General features: G+C 39.3%; 1 protein-coding gene and 1 long non-coding RNA gene across 5 annotated transcripts in view; one reads left to right on the top strand and one right to left on the bottom strand.

Moving 5' to 3' along the window:
• The window catches only part of LOC147797542 (uncharacterized), a 70,645-nt gene that overhangs the window by 42,380 nt on the left and 9,056 nt on the right, over positions 1–19,209 (top strand). The gene's annotated exons all lie outside the window — the stretch shown is intronic.
• On the bottom strand, positions 4,758–14,059 carry LOC110980929 (uncharacterized). 2 transcript variants are annotated; one of them, XM_087143439.1, is made up of 7 exons: positions 13,548–14,052; positions 9,449–9,580; positions 8,454–8,938; positions 7,383–7,745; positions 6,861–6,974; positions 6,549–6,650; positions 4,758–6,218 (listed from the first exon to the last, which is right to left on the bottom strand). In XM_087143439.1, exons 2-7 carry the CDS (start codon positions 9,531–9,533, stop codon positions 5,868–5,870), a joined length of 1,500 nt encoding a protein of 499 aa, XP_086999565.1. In that variant the 5' UTR covers positions 9,534–9,580; positions 13,548–14,052; the 3' UTR covers positions 4,758–5,867. The 2 variants fall into 2 exon arrangements, with proteins under 2 accessions (XP_086999565.1, XP_086999567.1); XM_087143441.1 differs by having other exon boundaries at positions 6,861–6,956; positions 9,449–14,059.

Below are 19,209 nucleotides of genomic sequence, written 5' to 3'. Positions count from 1 at the left end.
CCCTCACTCCAAAGGGTGTATGTAAAATCACACTGAAATTGGAGGATTTGGGACTGTACGTGTTGTAGCAGACCTTCCAGCATATTGTTTTAACAATTCAGATTCTTTGTATACAAGATTATGATCTTAAGCGTCGATTCTGGTAGGATCTTTCGTTAAGTGAAGGCGAATAGTCCGCCAACGTAAAGGCACATAATGGTGGCTGTGGAGAGAGGTAAACAGCGAGAAACTAATCAAAGAGTCGTGAGCAACTTTGCATCGGCCTATTCCCGTTGTTTCCCTACAAAAGTGTACTTTCGAGTCATTGTGTCTCAGTTTTTCTCGTTCAGATTAGAAACCAGTTGATTGCAGTTTTCATATGATAGGCCTAAAGGTTAAGTTTCGAAAAGAAAATGGTGTGATTCCAACCACGAGTTTTATGGTCCAACCATAGTGAGCACTCCTACAAGGGATCTTCTCTTGTGTTTTTCCTGTAAGTGGGCGCTAAAACTATGGCTGGTCTTCAGTACAAATAGTTCGCAAAATGTTACAAATCCCAAGCAGCTACTAAGCTACTTTACCCTTTTTAAATTGATTGGGCAGCTGCGTAAATTTTGAACAAAAGTGAGGTAACGTCGAAAACCAACTAGAGAATGTTTTTTCTGCAAACTAAAATACAACTGTTGACACAGACTTTTGCCGCGGGCTGATCGAGGATTACCCCTATTGCTATTATAACGACTGTAAAGTTCAGTTACAGTTTTTAGACAATAAAGACGACCTGAGCACCATCGAGCGGCTGGATAACTCCATTGGTCACATTAAATCAAATTGCGTACTAGCTTGTCGTAAGTGTAATTTAATGCGTAAGTGTGATCAGGTAGTTGAGTCAACTGACTGGTAAACTAATGTTAACTTGCTATGAACTAGCTACAGTTATCTGTTTATTTGCTTTACTTTACTTACCCTTTGTTATAACTGGGCTATGTCAGCCTGGTTATAATTAATTTTATTTTAGTTATAACAAATGATAACTGTGCTATAATACGTACAGCTAGTTGCTCAGCTAGTTATAGCAGCTAACTTAACTTACTACACAGTTGAGTACCTACGCCTAAAGCACACCTACAACAACTTTAAAGAGTACTTATTATTAAAATGGACGAAATCAAAAGCATTCTCACCGAGCGAAGCGGAGCGAGCAGCGAATCAACCGAAGCGAGCGTAGCGAGTGTCAAAGACAGACTCTGTTCGATAGTTGCGTCAGGTGAAAGTAAGAAGTATCTCGGCAAAGAATATTCGATCAAAGAAATTGAAGCTCTGTCACCCAAAGACCAAGAGAAGCTTTTCAATTTGTACGAAGTTAAATTTGGCAAAGAGATCGTTAAAACTCTAGGTAACGCTATTTTGAGCCTCTACTCTCGCTTACTCGGTATAGCTACTCCGATCGATCTACTCGGGTTCAACGTCAACTTAACGTCTGAAGAAGCGCTGACCAAAGACCTAAACGACGACCCGATTATCAGTCAAACGATGGGACACCTACTCACTGAGGTTTGTTATAAGTACGGTGTGTACTTGTCACCTCTTACAGCCGCGTTGATTACCACTAAGCATCTAGAATTCAACAAAAGCTCTGTTATATTAAAAGAGGATGTCAACAACAACAACAACAAACGAAGCGAACCCGACACCAGCGAACAACGAAGTGACGAGCGAAGCGAGTGTTACTCCGGTCAAGACGGTAACTAAAAATAAAGTAAACGTTAAAAATCCAAAGCGTGTAGAACAAGGTAAAAAATTAGCCGAGCATAACAAAAAGATGAAGCAGCAGCTCGCCAAGATGAGATTAGCGAGCGAAACGAGCGAAGAGAGCAACCAAAACTTCAGCTCAGAAAATAAAATTTATCAAACGGTTACAGAGAACAGACACTTGATATTTGGTGGATTGGCGATTGGAGCGCTTGCGGTCTATTTAATTTGGAAAAATAAGTCGACGGTTAAAGTAAAACGTGTGAGTCTCCGTTTTATTATATACGTTTTGAAAAATCTTGTTTGGTCAATCTATACGTCTTGTTTGGCGAGGTTTAATTTATCGAGGGCGTTTTCCCAGTGCTTATCCGAAACTTGAAATAGATCTTTCACTTTAGATTCAGTTTCCCCAGTTGTGTCTTGATAACACACCGCAATTAAAGCCTTCAACGGTTTACCTCTAGAGATCTTACCGTTTAAAACTTGGTTTAACTTATATTCTATTTCACCCGCTTCGCCGTTTTTAAAACAAATGTTATATTTTTGTAGGGTTTTTCTCGATTTTGGCGGCTTGGGTTTTTTCCAAACGTGATGCTTATAATATCGATCTCCAATATCTGCGGGGGTGTACGAAGAAACCCACCCAAAAATTAGGCCACAATGTTTACAAGCGTTTCTTTCATCTATTTCAACTATTTGGTGGTTACAAGCGAGTATGGGTTGACTTTGTTTTTGTGATCCGGCTATGTGTACTTCCTTTAGATTCAGCAAGTGGCAAAGTTCCGCATCAGTCATTTTATATAAGGGTTTATTTATTTCAAATAAAAAAAAATTAACCCCGGTTATTCCGAGGAATAACCAAGGTTAAATTTTGATAATACTCGTTTTCACTCGCTTTCATTCCCCCCTAGCTTTTCTTTAATCACTTTCACTCACTTTCATTCTCCCCTAACGCTTCCCAAAAGCAAGGTTTTTCTTTAACCGTGAGCATCGTCGCCGTGACTCGATATCTAACGCTCGCTCCGCAAGAAAGTGAACCGTGGGCACCAAAATAAATGTCTCGAAGAGAGATCAAAGAGACCGCGTGACATTTTTTATTTACAAAAAGAGCGCGATCGATTTCTTTAAACGACTTATCCACCAAAGAGGCATCATAGTCGATCTTAACATATATCCTACTTTTATCGGTAAAAGCCGGTTTAACTAAGCAATTGATCCTATCGGGTAGGTCGTCTAGTTTTTGAGACACTTTAAAAGAGTTACGCGTACTCGCGGGGAGATCTTCTAGCATCTTATGTGATAAGTTTTCAAAATAATTATGAACTTCGTCATTTGCACGTAATAGCAACGATTCAGTCTCGGGAGATATCTGATAACAAATTTGATCTTGACCAGTAGGTTCCTTAGTACCATATTTGTAAACTGGGTTGACACCGTAACAAGGGTCTTCGAGTCTAATCAACAGTTGTTTGTTTTGCCCCTCGTGGTGATAAGCGATCTTAGAAAAACATTTTGTTGGTCTTAAAATGACTAACTATTTAGGATCAAAGGGGCCTTAGGTAACTTTTGGGTTGCGGTTGCCAGCATTCAGGCGCTCGTAGTCATTTGAGACGATATATATTTGACTTGACATGGTTCTATTTATAATTAGGTTTCTAAAATCTTTCTCGTTTTTATTCAACATGTTCTTTTAAATACTATTATTTTTATATATAATAGCATTTATTTAAGGTGGTTGTAAACAAAGCGTGTTTTGCTTTTAAACAGAGCCAAGGTCACGAGTTCAGGTCGGGCAAGTCTCGACTTGTAACAAGGGGAAATCCCTTTTTGTTTGTGAGTGATTGCTGGTGCCAGTCACGAGTTGTTTACCGCCGGGGTCAAATGTTCAAGGTTAGTGAAGTGGAAATCCCCGGCGCTAGTCACGAGTTGCTTACAGGAAAAGTGCGCCGGGGTCAAAAGGTGAGTGGGAATCCCCGGTGCGTGTGGTGGGTGAAAGGGGGTGAAAAGGGCGTGTGGTTTAGAATCGGCTAATTCCTACTACTGTACCAGATAGACCATGAAGGGTGCACCACTACAAATAAATTCCCATAGACTGCAATGATATATCCCCACACTTTGCAATAATTTCAAAAATACAACTCTCACAGGTGTCCAGGCTGCACAAAAATACGATGATCGACATGTCCCCTTTCATTTTCCTTTCAATTTTCGGGGGGTTGACCAATGAATTTTTGAGAAATTTTCACCAGAAGCAGACCACCCCTAAAATGAAGAAAATGTCCCTGCCCAGAAAAGTTGCCATTTTGAAAAACCATCCCTCTACAAAACGGCCAAATAGTGCCATTTTCGGACCCAACTGCACCCAAATTACTCAGAATTTGATGCCCAGAGTCGGGGCCAGGGGTTCAGTGCCATATTTCTCCAATTCCTCAATTTCATGGCTCTCAGGACTCTCTACTATAGAATATTTTGAGTGTATAACTTTTATTAACGAGCTCGGCGGACATATTTAGGGCCTAATTAACAGGGTTCACCCATGATCGACGCACCCGGAATATGTCTTCTGTTACAGCCCGGCATTACCGTGCCGTCAGTGTTAATGCTGTGCTATCGTTGAAAAGCGAGGCGGCTTTTATGTGGCGGATATATTCCTTCATGGTACAATGCGATCACGCCTTTCGTGCAGGTATTGCTGTACGGTATTTAAAGGGTATTCCCCTTGTGCCTACCGTTAACGTTGCTGCCTTACAGCACTTTTCCCACCAGTTTCTTTTTCTTTTGTACTATTGTGATGCATTCATTTTACAATGCGATTACCCCCAAAGAATCTTTTTTTCAAGGAGTACACTGTAAAACCATGTGTTTAGAATCTAAACACTAATATAAACGCAAAAACGTAACACTTTATAAACACTGTGACATGTTTTTTTAGTAAACTGCGTTTAGTGTTGTAACATTTAACATTTAAACCCATAAATGTTTTCTTGTAAACACAAACATATTCAAAGACTAAACAATTCAACACGTTTATTATTTTCAAGAACACGTGAATGTTTATTTCATAAACTCACTGTGTTTACGTTGTAAACATTTCGACATGTTTATGAATTATTAATTTGTTCCATATTTAAACGTTAATGGCATTTAGCAAGTGTTTAACAAGTATTTAGATGTTTACCTATACACACTCCGACATGTTTACAACCTGTAACACTTTTTAAACACTGTGACGTGTTTATAATCTTATAGGTGTTTATGTGCTTACTGAAAATAATACGTATTTATTCTTTAAACACTCTCAGTTTAGCTATAAAACGCTAAAACATTTCCAATTTACCGAATTGTTCCATTAAATCTAAACATAATGAGTGTTTAGACAGCTTTCATAAGTAGTTAGATGTTGACATGCTAAAGTTTGTAACACTTTTAAACATTGACTTGTTTACAGCTCCTAAAAAGTGTTAAATGTTAACCTTCAATAATCTGTAACAACAGTAGACCTTAAAAGTGGCAGGCATAGACACATTGAAATGGAAATCCTTTTCAAGAAATAAAAGCAGGCCATTTTCCTCTTTGCCTCCTCTTAGTTCGATTAAAATGGAAGAAAACCAAGATGACGTCAACCACAATGTCTGATCGGTCTACGATATAACTTTAAATACTGGCGATTAATTATTGAAACTGCATAACAAACATTGAACACTAGGGACACTAAAAAGCACCCACGAGAATGGAATCTTTTGGACCTTCTTCGTTGATGTCATTTTTGTAGGTTGTTTTTGCCTTTTTACATTTTCCAGCATAATATAAAATCAAAGCAAAAGCAAAATTACCTTTATTAAGGTCAAAAACGATTTACAGAGTAGTGTCTGTTTGAAATAGCATCATAATTATCTACATCCAGAGCAAACAAGAAACTGCATCCACTAAACTACAGCTGCTCGGTACCCAGCCAATCATTCTTTTTAGATTCAGTGACCTACCTCAAACCCAATTTTTGTTTTTCTTTACATCAAAATGTGTATGAAAGAGAACAATTTAATTAACCTTTTAGAATGCATACAATAAAGAATTTAGTATGCCATGTTATGAACCATTATATGGACTCAGTTCTCGCTACTGCCCATTATATGGACTCAGTTCTCGCTACTGCACCGTTTCTGTGCCATTTTTTTGACAAGCGAGTTATTAAACGTGCGGTATTTGGCACTTTTTTTGCCTTCGAAAGGAAGTCCTCCAACAACATGAGTCTGAAGGATTCCAAGGATCTGAGAGTATATTTTGGGGTAGTCAAGGTTGAAAACATAATATACTCCCAACAAAGTGATCACTGCATTTGCCACCATACTGCCCTTGCAAGATATGTGGACCCCATTGCCAACAATGAAGATTGCAGTTATCTTGTCATCCCTCTTGATTATTACCAGCTTTGGCGGATCCTTGTCCCCAGTTTTCAGGGCCACTTCAACCTCGTTGTCTGGAATGTCCTGAGAAATATATAACAATGATATATAACGGTTACCTTGTTGTAAACATGTGTTCTCCATGTATCAAAACAACAATGTAAACATTTGATCTAATTATTGACAAAAAGATGAGTCAGGCAAATGGGTCCTTGAGCTGAGCCATTACATCTTGATCGAGTCAAAGCTACGGCAAAGATGGAGTCTAAGGTTAATCCTTTAGCATTGACAAGAGTCTGCTTGATGCAATCGAGTCAACTCGAGTCGCAGTCAATGACTACAGTCACTAAAGCACAGCTGAAGTGGTGATATGTATGGGAAAGTGTGGGCCTAGAGATGTAACAGTTTTATTACCTCTATGATGGTGATGACTCTCTTTGTTTTGACACCCTTCCCTTTGTCAAAGGCTGTTGCCTTCTCTACCTGTTCGATGATCTTAAGCATTCTCTCAGGTTCCTGAAGTTAACAGATTTAAAGGGGTGAAAAATGGTCAATATAAAAACGAATGTGGTCCTGTATGTACAAATTGGAAATATTCTTTGGCTCTCCTAGGACATCTCAAGCAGTAATATCGGGGGGGGGGGGCCCACTTGGGTGTCCTAAGTCTGCTTCCCCATTTCTAAATGAATTTACGATGAGCACAAAGATATAGAACAAAAAAATTACCTCTGTTGGCGGCAAACGCAAGGCCTCCTCGACGGCAGCCATAAACATCTTGGTGTTGTCCTGAAGTTTGCCGAACTGCTTCTCCCCAATAATCCTCTGAAACTCAAGAATAATCTGTTGATAAATCATAAAAGGTAACAAAACAAGGAATATGAGTAGTGGTACAAGCAAACTCCAGTTACAATTTGTCATTAAACACAACCGGTCTGAACAAGTGAAAGATTGTATGAAGCGTAGCATTTTTGTCTAACTTGAGAAAATCGTCTGGTTTGAACAAATTTATATACCTTGTGAAACACTGTTTTGAGGAAAATATTTTGGAAAATTACAAAAAAAAAAATGATTTCCTCCTTCAACAAGCTGCAAATACGTATAGTTTGAGTGTCTGACTATACCTGATTTTCCATTGCAGGATTGACATCCGGGGTCATGGCAACAGACTTTGAAGGTCAAGGATCACACATTTACACCATGAATTAATTGGGTTTTGAATTTTAGTAATATATGTTAAATCGTACTTACCATCTGTCCATCTTCATAGCATGGGATCTTTTCCAAAATTGGCTTAATCTTTGAGTCTGGAAGCCCTTTGATCCACTGCTGGTTGGACTTGAAACATTCTGAGAGCAGAAGATTTAGATGAGCATCATTCTTCCTCTGCCCCTTGGCCCACTCGACTTGAATTTCAGAAAGGTGTTTCTCGTACTCTTCCGATGTTAAATCTGAAGATCCATCTGAAGTGCAGGATATATGGACTACTCGAGGTTTCTTGGTAGTAGGGGCACAGTTGTCAGTTCCACCACCTCTGTTCTCGGTTGGAGTCCTCTTCCTGTCTGTCCATCGAATGTGCCTTATTCTTTGGGAGAGGCACTTTGTGAAAAAGGACTGTATAAAATTGAAAATACAAACAAAAAGAGAAACCGAAATATATGTGAGAGTGTAACATACACCAAGGATAAAAGAATTTAAATGCTTCCATGCAACCCATCTGTCAGCAACATTTTGAAGTGAATTACATAACAAACACATTTTCACAAGGGTAAATACAGGATGTTTCAAAAGGGGGGGGGGGGAATTTTCCAAGCAGCGAATTGTAAAGGCAAGTTGTTGCGCCCACACTTAGAGCGTGTCTGCCCACCCTGCTAGCGGGGTCTGGGTGTGTTTTTGTGTAAGCTACAGTAAATTTGATCCAAAATTGTGCAACAAACATATTTTTATCATACGTTTATTTTTTTTTCTGGAGGAAACCCCCCCCCATGTCTGCCCGTTTCAAACAGACTACTTAGTATGTCAAATCAGGATCCTGCAATTTGCGTTTGTACAAAGTGACAAAAAGAATTAATGTTGATTAATGACTGAAACTCCAACCATGTACATGTGATGCTGATACTTCACTCTTGGAGGGGCAAGGCAATCTTCCAAAAGCAAAGGGGCACTTGTAATATGAAATCCAATTGTTTATGGGAACATGATTTCCAAGGACATTTCAGCAAAGACCATGGGCATCGGAGACAATATGCCTTTGTTGCCTCCGTGAAGAATCAGGCCTGCACTTTCACTGATTGCAAATAACTAACATTAATCAGTTCATACCCATTCATGCTCTCCTTCCCGCTGTATGGATGGATAGGTGGAGAACATTTTACGACCAATGGCACAATATTCAGAAGTACTACTCAGCTGTGGATGTTTGCCAATGTAATAGTTAGCTGCCTCACTTATCAGTTCTCTCCACACCATGTGCTCCTTCCCTGACCGTAGATGTTCCAACACCCGTGGGCTAAACACCGGTAGAGATGAAAACTCGGTTACTCGATGACTAGAAGACACTTGAGCTTCAGGTGAACACTGTGACTGTGGGGTTGGAGGAGTTGCGTCATCCACAGCTGGCTCTGGTATCTTGTTTTGAGGTGATGTGCTTGTGGCAGGTTTCCAGCTCTCACCATTGTTCAGTAGCATGAACGTTGTTCCACCTCCCAGCTCCTGTAAGACCTCGTCGTCTTCAATTTCTGTGCCATCATCTTCAGTCACAATTCGGTGCGAGTCAAACTCATTGCCAAGGTTGAACTTAGCTTTGACTGTGAGGATTACAAGAACAAATTACAATGAAAAGAGAAAAATTACGAGTCTCGCTGTTTTTAAGGTCATCTAAAAATGTCAAGGTCAAGAAATAAGCATAATATGCTTTTTTCTTTTCTTTGACATTGTTAAGACCCAACAATCACCATAACCATATTTGTTATTGGGCCGAATGAAAACCTGTAGAAGGCATTAGACAGGTCTTTAATGTTTTTTTTTTCTGGCTCGGATAACAGGATGAGCTCATAGGTTGGCCTTCACACATGTTGAATCAAATAAATTTAGCCAATCAGAGCAGTTGTGCTTTCTCTTGCCACACTGCTTCACCAATCCTATACTATATCTTGATTAGTTCATATCAATATGAGGTTTGGACACAAATAACATGCATTTTGTCTTTCTAGCACGGGAGTTGGTCCCTTTGATCTAATACTTTGTTGCTTTTTCGAGTTTTATTCTAATTATTATTCAACAAATTACACATGACACACAGATAAACTAGTACATACCTTTCACGATCATCTCTTCAATGCTGATGGCTACGACACTTTTGCGCACATTTCTGTCACAGTTCCAAATTTTATACACTGGCATGATCTCTCAAAATGTTTAACTGTGTCAACAAGTGTAAAGGCTGGATACTGCAGATAATTTACAGAACGCAAAATAGATAAACCTCATGATTTCAAACAAACGGCAAAAATGTAATCAAAAGTGCATGCAATTAATGTATGACTTAATAAATAATAAAGTGTGTATGCATTTGGAGAGATAGCCACTGATTGCAACACAAGTGTGCCCAATCCTAACCCTAACCAAATTTCATAAAGCTGCTCAGTTGAAATAACTACTCAACAAATTTACTTGCTGAGTACAATTGAGGAGGAGACTAGTCACATTTATCATATGGCACTCTGGCTGGTAAGCCATACTCAGTTTATGTACAACCATTTAAAAACAAATTTAACTGACTGTACACCATTAGTCCTAGTAAGTAAAAATGGAAAATGCATAAAGCATTTCAGCTATAAGAAGCACCCTCTGTTGGTCACCATTAGTATAATTGATGGAATTGATCTACAGAAAATCAAATCCATTGGTATTCAAATAGGGTCTGTCCAACACTGGGTACAGAAATGTCACATGTGAGAGCAGCACTGCATAAATCATTATTAAAAGAAAGTATTTGTGTACAGTCGTTACTAATTTTGCACATCCCTTTAAAAGTTATATTAGCAGAAATTCTGACAGAATTGTAAAAAGAATAGTGTACTGTTAATTAACATAAAGGCACTCTCGGTTAATGTACAACCATTTAAAAACTAATTCAACAAACTGTACACTATCAGTCCTAGTAAGTAAAAATGGAAAACGCAAAAACATTTCAGAATTCTTGTGGTTGGATCCTTATCTGTGCAGTCAAAATAGTTCATATGTGTGTGAGTATTTATTGATTACACAATTCTTTCCTGCATACTTGTACACACTTAGTGGCCACTTTGAAAACAGCTGTGAAAAATGAACACACAAATATTCATGTTTTGACTCCAGAACGTAAGACAAAACATGAAAATTAAAGTACTGCGTTTCCATGCACTCAACGATGAAAAATTTTTCATCGTTGATGACAACAGCGGCCTCCAAAATTCCGAATTGTGGCAAGTCATCTTTATAGTCAAGAACCAGACAGCAGCCTGGTCTGTATTCATGCCCATGGATGGTTAAACTAGATGTCTTGTAAGCATGCACTCCATTCTCAGCTTGATGATCAACACCAAAATACGCACCAATACTACCAACTGCATCTGGATATTCGTCATGTAAGTTAACAGACTTTCCCTCTCGAACAGTGTCACCAGAATACAGAAATGTTTGTGTCTTTTGACCGTGTGAACCCAACTGCTTGTAGCACATGTACTTCTGATGTTTCAGGCAGATGCTCAATGGAAGGTTTTTGAAACATCTCCACTTTTTAGTTTTGAAGAAACCATGTTTTGCCTCGAAACGCATACACCAATGGTGTCTTAATGGGCCATAATTAATCATCTGCCTTGGTAGGTGGATGCAATAATGCATCTTTGGCGTAACCTTCCCCTTTGGATAGAGAGCAGTGAAGGTTGTATGATGTTCATATACAAGCTGAGCAAGTACAGAAGCTGTCATGTGGCTGCAGCAAGGACTTGTTGATATGAGCGTAATTTGCACAAGCCGCAGAAAGTTTACCCATTTTGGTTCTCCCTGAGGTACCTTTTGACTTATAATGTACGGCAATGTGCAAATTAGGGTCATAGTAGCAGCAGATGTTTGTTTTAGTTTTCCATCTCCCACAATATGAGTCTTATCCAGGATTTCAGGCTTTGCTCCCAGATGGAGGTACGAATATGAAAAGGATGTTATTCTTGCATTAAGCCACTCCAAGGTGAAGTACTTTGAAACCACAATATAGTCATAGAGCATGTATTTCAATTCGTGTGGTATTAAACCTTCCAAAAATACATGCATAGGGTCTTGAACTAAACCACTGCAGATACTGAAATCATGGATACTCTGGAGACAGCTTGCCGAATTTATGCCCCATTGTTTACTCCAGTATATCTTTGCAGCTTTAGACAAGCCATCAAGAGAAAGGCATCTTCTTCTGTGCTCTCCTTCTTCTCGCATAACAAACTCTTGTTCAACAAACTTTCGTTTCATATCAGACTGAGAAGCTTGACAACACCTGCAACCATGCAATGCAAAAGAAACACCCTCCTTGAAGCCCCCAAGCCACTGTGCTGCTGGTGTGTCACAAGGTACAATGACAAGTTTGTCTTCAAGATGCATGTTTACACCATTCACCTTAAGCTCAAGACCACCTGAACTAAGTTTATTTATGCAACTTACAAAGTCTTCTAGGAGAGCACCAGATCCATACTTTCTAATGTCCTTACTTCTGGCAACACCTAAAAGTTGTATAGTCTGTAGCTGTGACCTGTATTCAGGTGGGATGTTTGCTAATGTGTAATAGAACATAGTCAGTTTGTGCTTCTTGGTGTGAGACCCAATCGGGTTGACTATCTCAATATCATCGGTGTTAAGAATTACCTGAAGAGCTTGGGGGTTCCTTGTGAATAATGGGTCTGATCTAATGCATTCACCATCAGAAATATCGTACATGTAGTGTGAAGGATCACGTGGGTTACTAATATACTTCCACACATCTGGCATCAGCACTAAGTTTGTTAAACTTTCTGTGAATGGAATGCAATAACCAACAATATCCTTCTTCTGTAGAACACCCTTGACTGTTACAAACTTTTCTCCAAGTTTTACTGCTTTTGGTGGAACATAAAAGTATATCTGTTCATACAATTTGTCTCGTTTCTTCCTTGTGCATATCTCATCAAGCAAGTGCTTGACTGAAATTTCAGTCATAAATCCACATGGGATACATTGTTCTTGGAGTTTTTCACGAATCTTGGTCTTGAACAAAGAGACATGTTGCTCAATCAAGGAGGAAACAGATTCAATCACTCTGTCAACAGAAGAGTGTGTCAAGTTATGGGAACATTCCAAGGCGAGGCTAAACGATGCATTACAATTTCTGGTCATTTGTAATTCAGACATTTGTGAAACCTCAGCATCATTGTCATCATCTTGCTCAGGCACATCAGCATAATTAGCCATATCTCCGTCAGCAGCATTATTCACATTTTGAACGGAATGTTTACGACTCATATGAGCTTTAAAGGCTCCCCAGCTCCTACTGGAATATGAACAGTTCCCAAAACTGCAGAAACAAACAAAATTAGCATCATGGCGATGTAACCTAACCACATGCGAGGTAAATTTCTCGTATGAATTACTTATGAAGCAACACAATGAACATTTAAACTGATCATTGTCGTCCATCATTGGCCTACCCAGTACTACGTCTGGCCGTGGTAACGTCACCAAATAAGGCAAAAAAAGATAAATAAATAAATAAATAAATATGGCCCTACAAGAACAACACTATTCGACCACTAGAAATAGAGACAGGCTAGCCTAGTTCAACATTGGGAAAGATGGCATTAAAATTCTCTAATCCTGTATAACATTACTGCACTTTGCACTGTGTACATACTGTACATGACCAGCAGATGACCCAGTTCAGCTGTCTGTTAGGGCCTAATTTCTGTAACAATGAACTAGGCCTAGGCCTCTAACCTAGGCAGAACAGGTAGGCCCTAAGAGGTCTAACGTTATGCGTACAAATTGTAGAAGAAGCCTATAGCCTAAGCTATACAGGTCTAACGTTAGTCTATCTAAGATTGCACAATCAAAGGTTTATCATTAACGTAGCCTACAAGTACAATTATGCGAGAACTCCTGTCCTATGCCTACACACGCATGTAGGCCCGTGCTACTCTAAGGCAATGCATACACACTCTACGCCCTATGCTTGCTTAATTACCGAAGCGTGAGAAGGGGAACTTGAAATCTGAACTCAAAATATCTCAGTAGTTTGGCTTATATAGCGCTGAGGCCGCTAAACCAAAAAGGAGTTCTGAAAGTATCTGCAATATACACAAGCCAGGTGAGTGGACGAATTTTATCCAATTGGGCCATGACAGAGATGCACAATACCTGCTATAAATCTGCACAGATGGAAGCTGCTTGTGTGATGTGTATCGTGTTGATTTGTCGCGTGAGCTGCTAGTGTAGATCGACCACGCAATATGGATGTGCGTACATACATGTGTATTCACCCATAAGTATACATGTACATGTACAATGCGCCACAGTGATGTTGTTCGCACGCGCTGCCTCAGCTCCACAGCCAATCACGTATCAGAAGGCTAGCGCGTGCGCTTAATTTATGCAAAATAATTGATACTTTTTGGCGGGCGAATAGCACAGGAACTTTCTGGAAATTATTAGAAAAGAGTACAGCGTTAGCGTCGCCGTTTAAATGCCGTGTTTAGCATTTCGTACTTTTAGTAAACACGACATTTGTATACTTTAAACACAGGTCATTCACCCATTACTGAACACTTAACTTTCCAATCTTTCATCTTGGCTTATTAAGGTGTACTCAGGCAGCCTAAACGGGATTTTCAGCAGCCTTGAAAACGTGTTATTGTAATGAGAAGAAGCATGAGATGCATTTCAAACAATGTTCAAAAGTTTTGAATACGTAATGAGGCGTATGTTAGACACGTTTAATATCTAAACCGACAAGCGTTAAAACAATACAAACATGTCGAACAAAGCAAGCCAAATATTTGTCAGATCTAAAATGTTTAGTTACAACTTAAATACAGTGTGCTAATATCAGCCTTCTATGGAATGGCAGGGGCGGTTAGGGGCGATGGTTGCGCCGCAAGATGGTATTAAACCTCGCCTTGTTTTAAACATTTGCATTCGCTATAATGAACTTTTAACATTGAACGCATGTTTCAATGGATTGATTTCCGTTAACAAACTTTGTCAGCTCCTTCATTAAACCCGCGGATTATGTGTTCATAATAATGCAGCAATTGAATACGGTGTGTGTATCTTGGCCATGATTATTCACAACATTCACGATGTTAAACGCAACGGGTTATAATGCTTATTATCATGTGATTATTAAAACACAGAGCATACGTTCACCGGCTAGAATAATTAGGTTAAAAACGTGTCATGTTTTTATCATGTTTAGCAACTAAACATATTGTGTTTATAATACGACATGCTCAACAGTCCATCTCGGGGTCACTGTATAAACACTTGGTGTTTAACTCACGGTTTGTATTTTTGTACCTTTGTGTATAAATTAGAACGTGTTTACAATTACTAGCGTATATGTTTAGATTAAAAACATGTCCAGTGTTTATCATGTGTATCAACTGTAAACATCATGTTTAAGATATGCAATGCTGACCAATTTGCATCGTTTCGTTAAAGGATTTGGCGTTGCTTAAACACTTAGTGTTTAGAAGATAAACGCATCATTCGTAATAAAGTGTTACGTGTTTAAATGAAAACATGTCATGTGTTTACTTACATACAAGTGTTTACATTATAAACGCGTCAAGTGTTCAAAGTTTTACAGTGTATATTGGGTTCCCCACTCTATTGTTCAAGTAAAACTGAGTTGCCGTTGAACCGCAGAAAAGCTATGATTGTTCCTGGGGGCACTTACTGAAGAAGATGCACGGTATAGGGTGAACTGGCCGAATTTAAGCTCCATTGAAAAAAGTGTAAAATCAACCAAGTTTGGAGCCCCATGGCTGGCAACTGAAGTCCCTCAGGCCTCTCAAACTAAAAATATGTGTTATTTGGTCCTTCAGATTTCTTTTGATTTTCTATTTTTAGTAGATTAACCAATGAATTTTTGAATTATCCGCCCAAAACAAACTAACCCCCCCAAAAAGTGAATGTTCCAAATCCTCTCAGCGGCCATTTTTCAAATGACATCCCTCACCTTGCGCGGACTCTTCTGACAAATTTTCAATCCCATTTTTGTCTGCTTTGCCCCCAGATGGGTGCCCCTGAATCTACAGAGATGATTCTAGGCCATACTAACACAATCCCACCATTTTCTTGGCCCAAACAGACCCCCCTTTTCGAAGGAATCTGTAGGGGTACTTTTTATGGGCCTCGGCCTGGCGGAGAATTTTCTTTGAATTGGGACACTGCTGCCGGAAGTACATCGAACCCTCACTCCAAAGGGTGTATGTAAAATCACACTGAAATTGGAGGATTTGGGACTGTACGTGTTGTAGCAGACCTTCCAGCATATTGTTTTAACAATTCAGATTCTTTGTATACAAGATTATGATCTTAAGCGTCGATTCTGGTAGGATCTTTCGTTAAGTGAAGGCGAATAGTCCGCCAACGTAAAGGCACATAATGGTGGCTGTGGAGAGAGGTAAACAGCGAGAAACTAATCAAAGAGTCGAGAGCAACTTTGCATCGGCCTATTCCCGTTGTTTCCCTGCAAAAGCGTACTTTCGAAACATTGTGTCTCAGTTTTTCTCGTTCAGATTAGAAACCAGTTGATTGCAGTTTTCATATGATAGGCCTAAAGGTTAAGTTTCGAAAAGAAAATGGTGTGATTCCAACCACGAGTTTTATGGTCCAACCATAGTGAGCACTCCTACAAGGGATCTTCTCTTTTTTTTTTCTGTAAGTGGGCGCTAAAACTATGGCTGGTCTTCAGTACAAATAGTTCGCAAAATGTTACAAATCCCAAGAAGCTACTAGGCTACTTTACCCTTTTTAAATTGATTGGGCAGCTGCGTAAATTTTGAACAAAAGTGAGGTAACGTCGAAAACCAACCAGAGAGTGTTTTTCTGCAAACTAAAATACAACTGTTGACACAGACTTTTGCCGCGGGCTGATCGAGGATTACCCCTATTGCTATTATAACGACTGTAAAGTTCAGTTACAGTTTTTAGACAATAAAGACGACCTGAGCACCATCGAGCGGCTGGATAACTCCATTGGTCACATTAAATCAAATTGCGTACTAGCTTGTCGTAAGTGTAATTTAATGCGTAAGTGTGATCAGGTAGTTGAGTCAACTGACTGGTAAACTAATGTTAACTTGCTATGAACTAGCTACAGTTATCTGTTTATTTGCTTTACTTTACTTACCCTTTGTTATAACTGGGCTATGTCAGCCTGGTTATAATTAATTTTATTTTAGTTATAACAAATGATAACTGTGCTATAATACGTACAGCTAGTTGCTGAGCTAGTTATAGCAGCTAACTTAACTTACTACACAGTTGAGTACCTACGCCTAAAGCACACCTACAACAAATTTAAAGAGTACTTATTATTAAAATGGACGACATCAAAAGCATTCTCACCGAGCGAAGCGGAGCGAGCAGCGAATCAACCGAAGCGAACGTAGCGAGCGTCAAAGACAGACTCTGTTCGATAGTTGCGTCAGGTGAAAGTAAGAAGTATCTCGGCAAAGAATATTCGATCAAAGAAATTGAAGCTCTGTCACCCAAAGACCAAGAGAAGCTTTTCAATTTGTACGAAGTTAAATTTGGCAAAGACATCGTTAAAACTCTAGGTAACGCTATTTTGAGCCTCTACTCTCGCTTACTCGGTATAGCTACTCCGATCGATCTACTCGGGTTCAACGTCAACTTAACGTCTGAAGAAGCGCTGACCAAAGACCTAAACGACGACCCGATTATCAGTCAAACGATGGGACACCTACTCACTGAGGTTTGTTATAAGTACGGTGTGTACTTGTCACCACTTACAGCCGCGTTGATTACCACTAAGCATCTAGAATTCAACAAAAGCTCTGTTATATTAAAAGAGGATGTCAACAACAACAACAAACGAAGCGAACCCGACACCAGCGAACAACGAAGTGACGAGCGAAGCGAGTGTTACTCCGGTCAAGACGGTAACTAAAAATAAAGTAAACGTTAAAAATCCAAAGCGTGTAGAACAAGGTAAAAAATTAGCCGAGCATAACAAAAAGATGAAGCAGCAGCTCGCCAAGATGAGATTAGCGAGCGAAACGAGCGAAGAGAGCAACCAAAACTTCAGCTCAGAAAATAAAATTTATCAAACGGTTACAGAGAACAGACACTTGATATTTGGTGGATTGGCGATTGGAGCGCTTGCGGTCTATTTAATTTGGAAAAATAAGTCGACGGTTAAAGTAAAACGTGTGAGTCTCCGTTTTATTATATACGTTTTGAAAAATCTTGTTTGGTCAATCTATACGTCTTGTTTGGCGAGGTTTAATTTATCGAGGGCCTTTTCCCAGTGCTTATACGAAACTTGAAATAGATCTTTCACTTTAGATTCAGTTTCCCCAGTTGTGTCTTGATAACACACCGCAATTAAAGCCTTCAACGGTTTACCTCGAGAGATCTTACCGATTAAAACTCGGTTTAACTTATATTCTAGTTCACCCGCTTCGCCGTTTTTAAAACAAATGTTATATTTTGTAGGGTTTTTCTCGATTTTGGCGGCTTGGGTTTTTTCCAAACGTGATGCTTATAATATCGATTTCCCATATCTGCGGGGGTGTACGAAGAAACCCACCCAAAAATTAGGCCACAATGTTTACAAGCGTTTCTTTCATCTATTTCAACTATTTGGTGGTTACAAGCGAGTATGGGTTGACTTTGTTTTTGTGATCCCGCTATGTGTACTTCCTTTAGATTCAGCAAGTGACAAAGTTCCGCATCAGTCATTTTATATAAGGGTTTATTTATTTCAAATAAAAAAAAATTAACCCCGGTTATGCCGAGGAATAACCAAGGTTAAATTTTGATAATACTCGTTTTCACTCGCTTTCATTCCCCCCTAGCTTTTCTTTAATCACTTTCACTCACTTTCATTCTCCCCGAACGCTTCCCCAAAGCAAGGTTTTTCTTTAACCGTGAGCATAGTCGCCGTGACTCGATATCTAACGCTCGCTCCGCAAGAAAGTGAACCGTGGGCACCAAAATAAATGTCTCGAAGAGAGATCAAAGAGACCGCGTGACATTTTTTATTTACAAAAAGAGCGCGATCGATTTCTTTAAACGACTTATCCACCAAAGAGGCATCATAGTCGATCTTAACATATATCCTACTTTTATCGGTAAAAGCCGGTTTAACTAAGCAATTGATCCTATCGGGTAGGTCGTCTAGTTTTTGAGACACTTTAAAAGAGTTACGCGTACTCGCGGGGACATCTTCTAGCATCTTATGTGATAAGTTTTCAAAATAATTATGAACTTCGTCATTTACACGTAATAGCAACGATTCAGTCTCGGGAGATATCTGATAACAAATTTGATCTTGACCAGTAGGTTCCTTAGTACCATATTTGTAAACTGGGTTGACTCCGTAACAAGGGTCTTCGAGTCTAATCAACAGTTGTTTGTTTTGCCCCTCGTGGTGATAAGCGATCTTAGAAAAACATTTTGTTGGTCTTAAAATGACTAAATATTTAGGATCAAAGGGGCCATAGGTAACTTTTGGGTTGCGGTTGCCAGCATTCAGGCGCTCGTAGTCATTTGAGACGATATATATTTGACTTGACATGGTTCTATTTATAATAAGGTTTCTAAAATCTTTCTCGTTTTTATTCAACATGTTCTTTTAAATACTATTATTTTTATATATAATAGCATTTATTTAAGGTGGTTGTAAACAAAGCGTGTTTTGCTTTTAAACAGAGCCAAGGTCACGAGTTCAGGTCAGGCAAGTCTCGACTTGTAACAAGGGGAAACCCCTTTTTGTTTGTGAGTGATTGCTGGTGCAGGTCGGTGCCAGTCACGAGTTGTTTACAGC

Source organism: Acanthaster planci, linkage group LG11 (genome assembly GCF_054643075.1).
Source record: "Acanthaster planci isolate LZ-2023a linkage group LG11, COTS_SCS, whole genome shotgun sequence".
Lineage (NCBI taxonomy): Eukaryota > Metazoa > Echinodermata > Asteroidea > Valvatida > Acanthasteridae > Acanthaster > Acanthaster planci.
The sequence above is the reverse complement of the archived record's forward strand: the minus strand, read 5'-3'. Positions and strand labels throughout refer to the sequence as shown.

Bases quoted from the DNA above. Each gene is read 5' to 3' on its own strand.
- LOC110980929 (XM_087143439.1), bottom strand. From the start codon at position 9,533: ATGCCAGTGTATAAAATTTGGAACTGTGACAGAAATGTGCGCAAAAGT. The intron at 8,939-9,448 runs GTATGTACTAGT...TAATCCTCACAG, and splicing joins TGAAGAGATGATCGTGAAAG to TCAAAGCTAAGTTCAACCTT. The intron at 6,651-6,860 runs GTAATTTTTTTG...TGTTAACTTCAG, and splicing joins TGCGTTTGCCGCCAACAGAG to GAACCTGAGAGAATGCTTAA.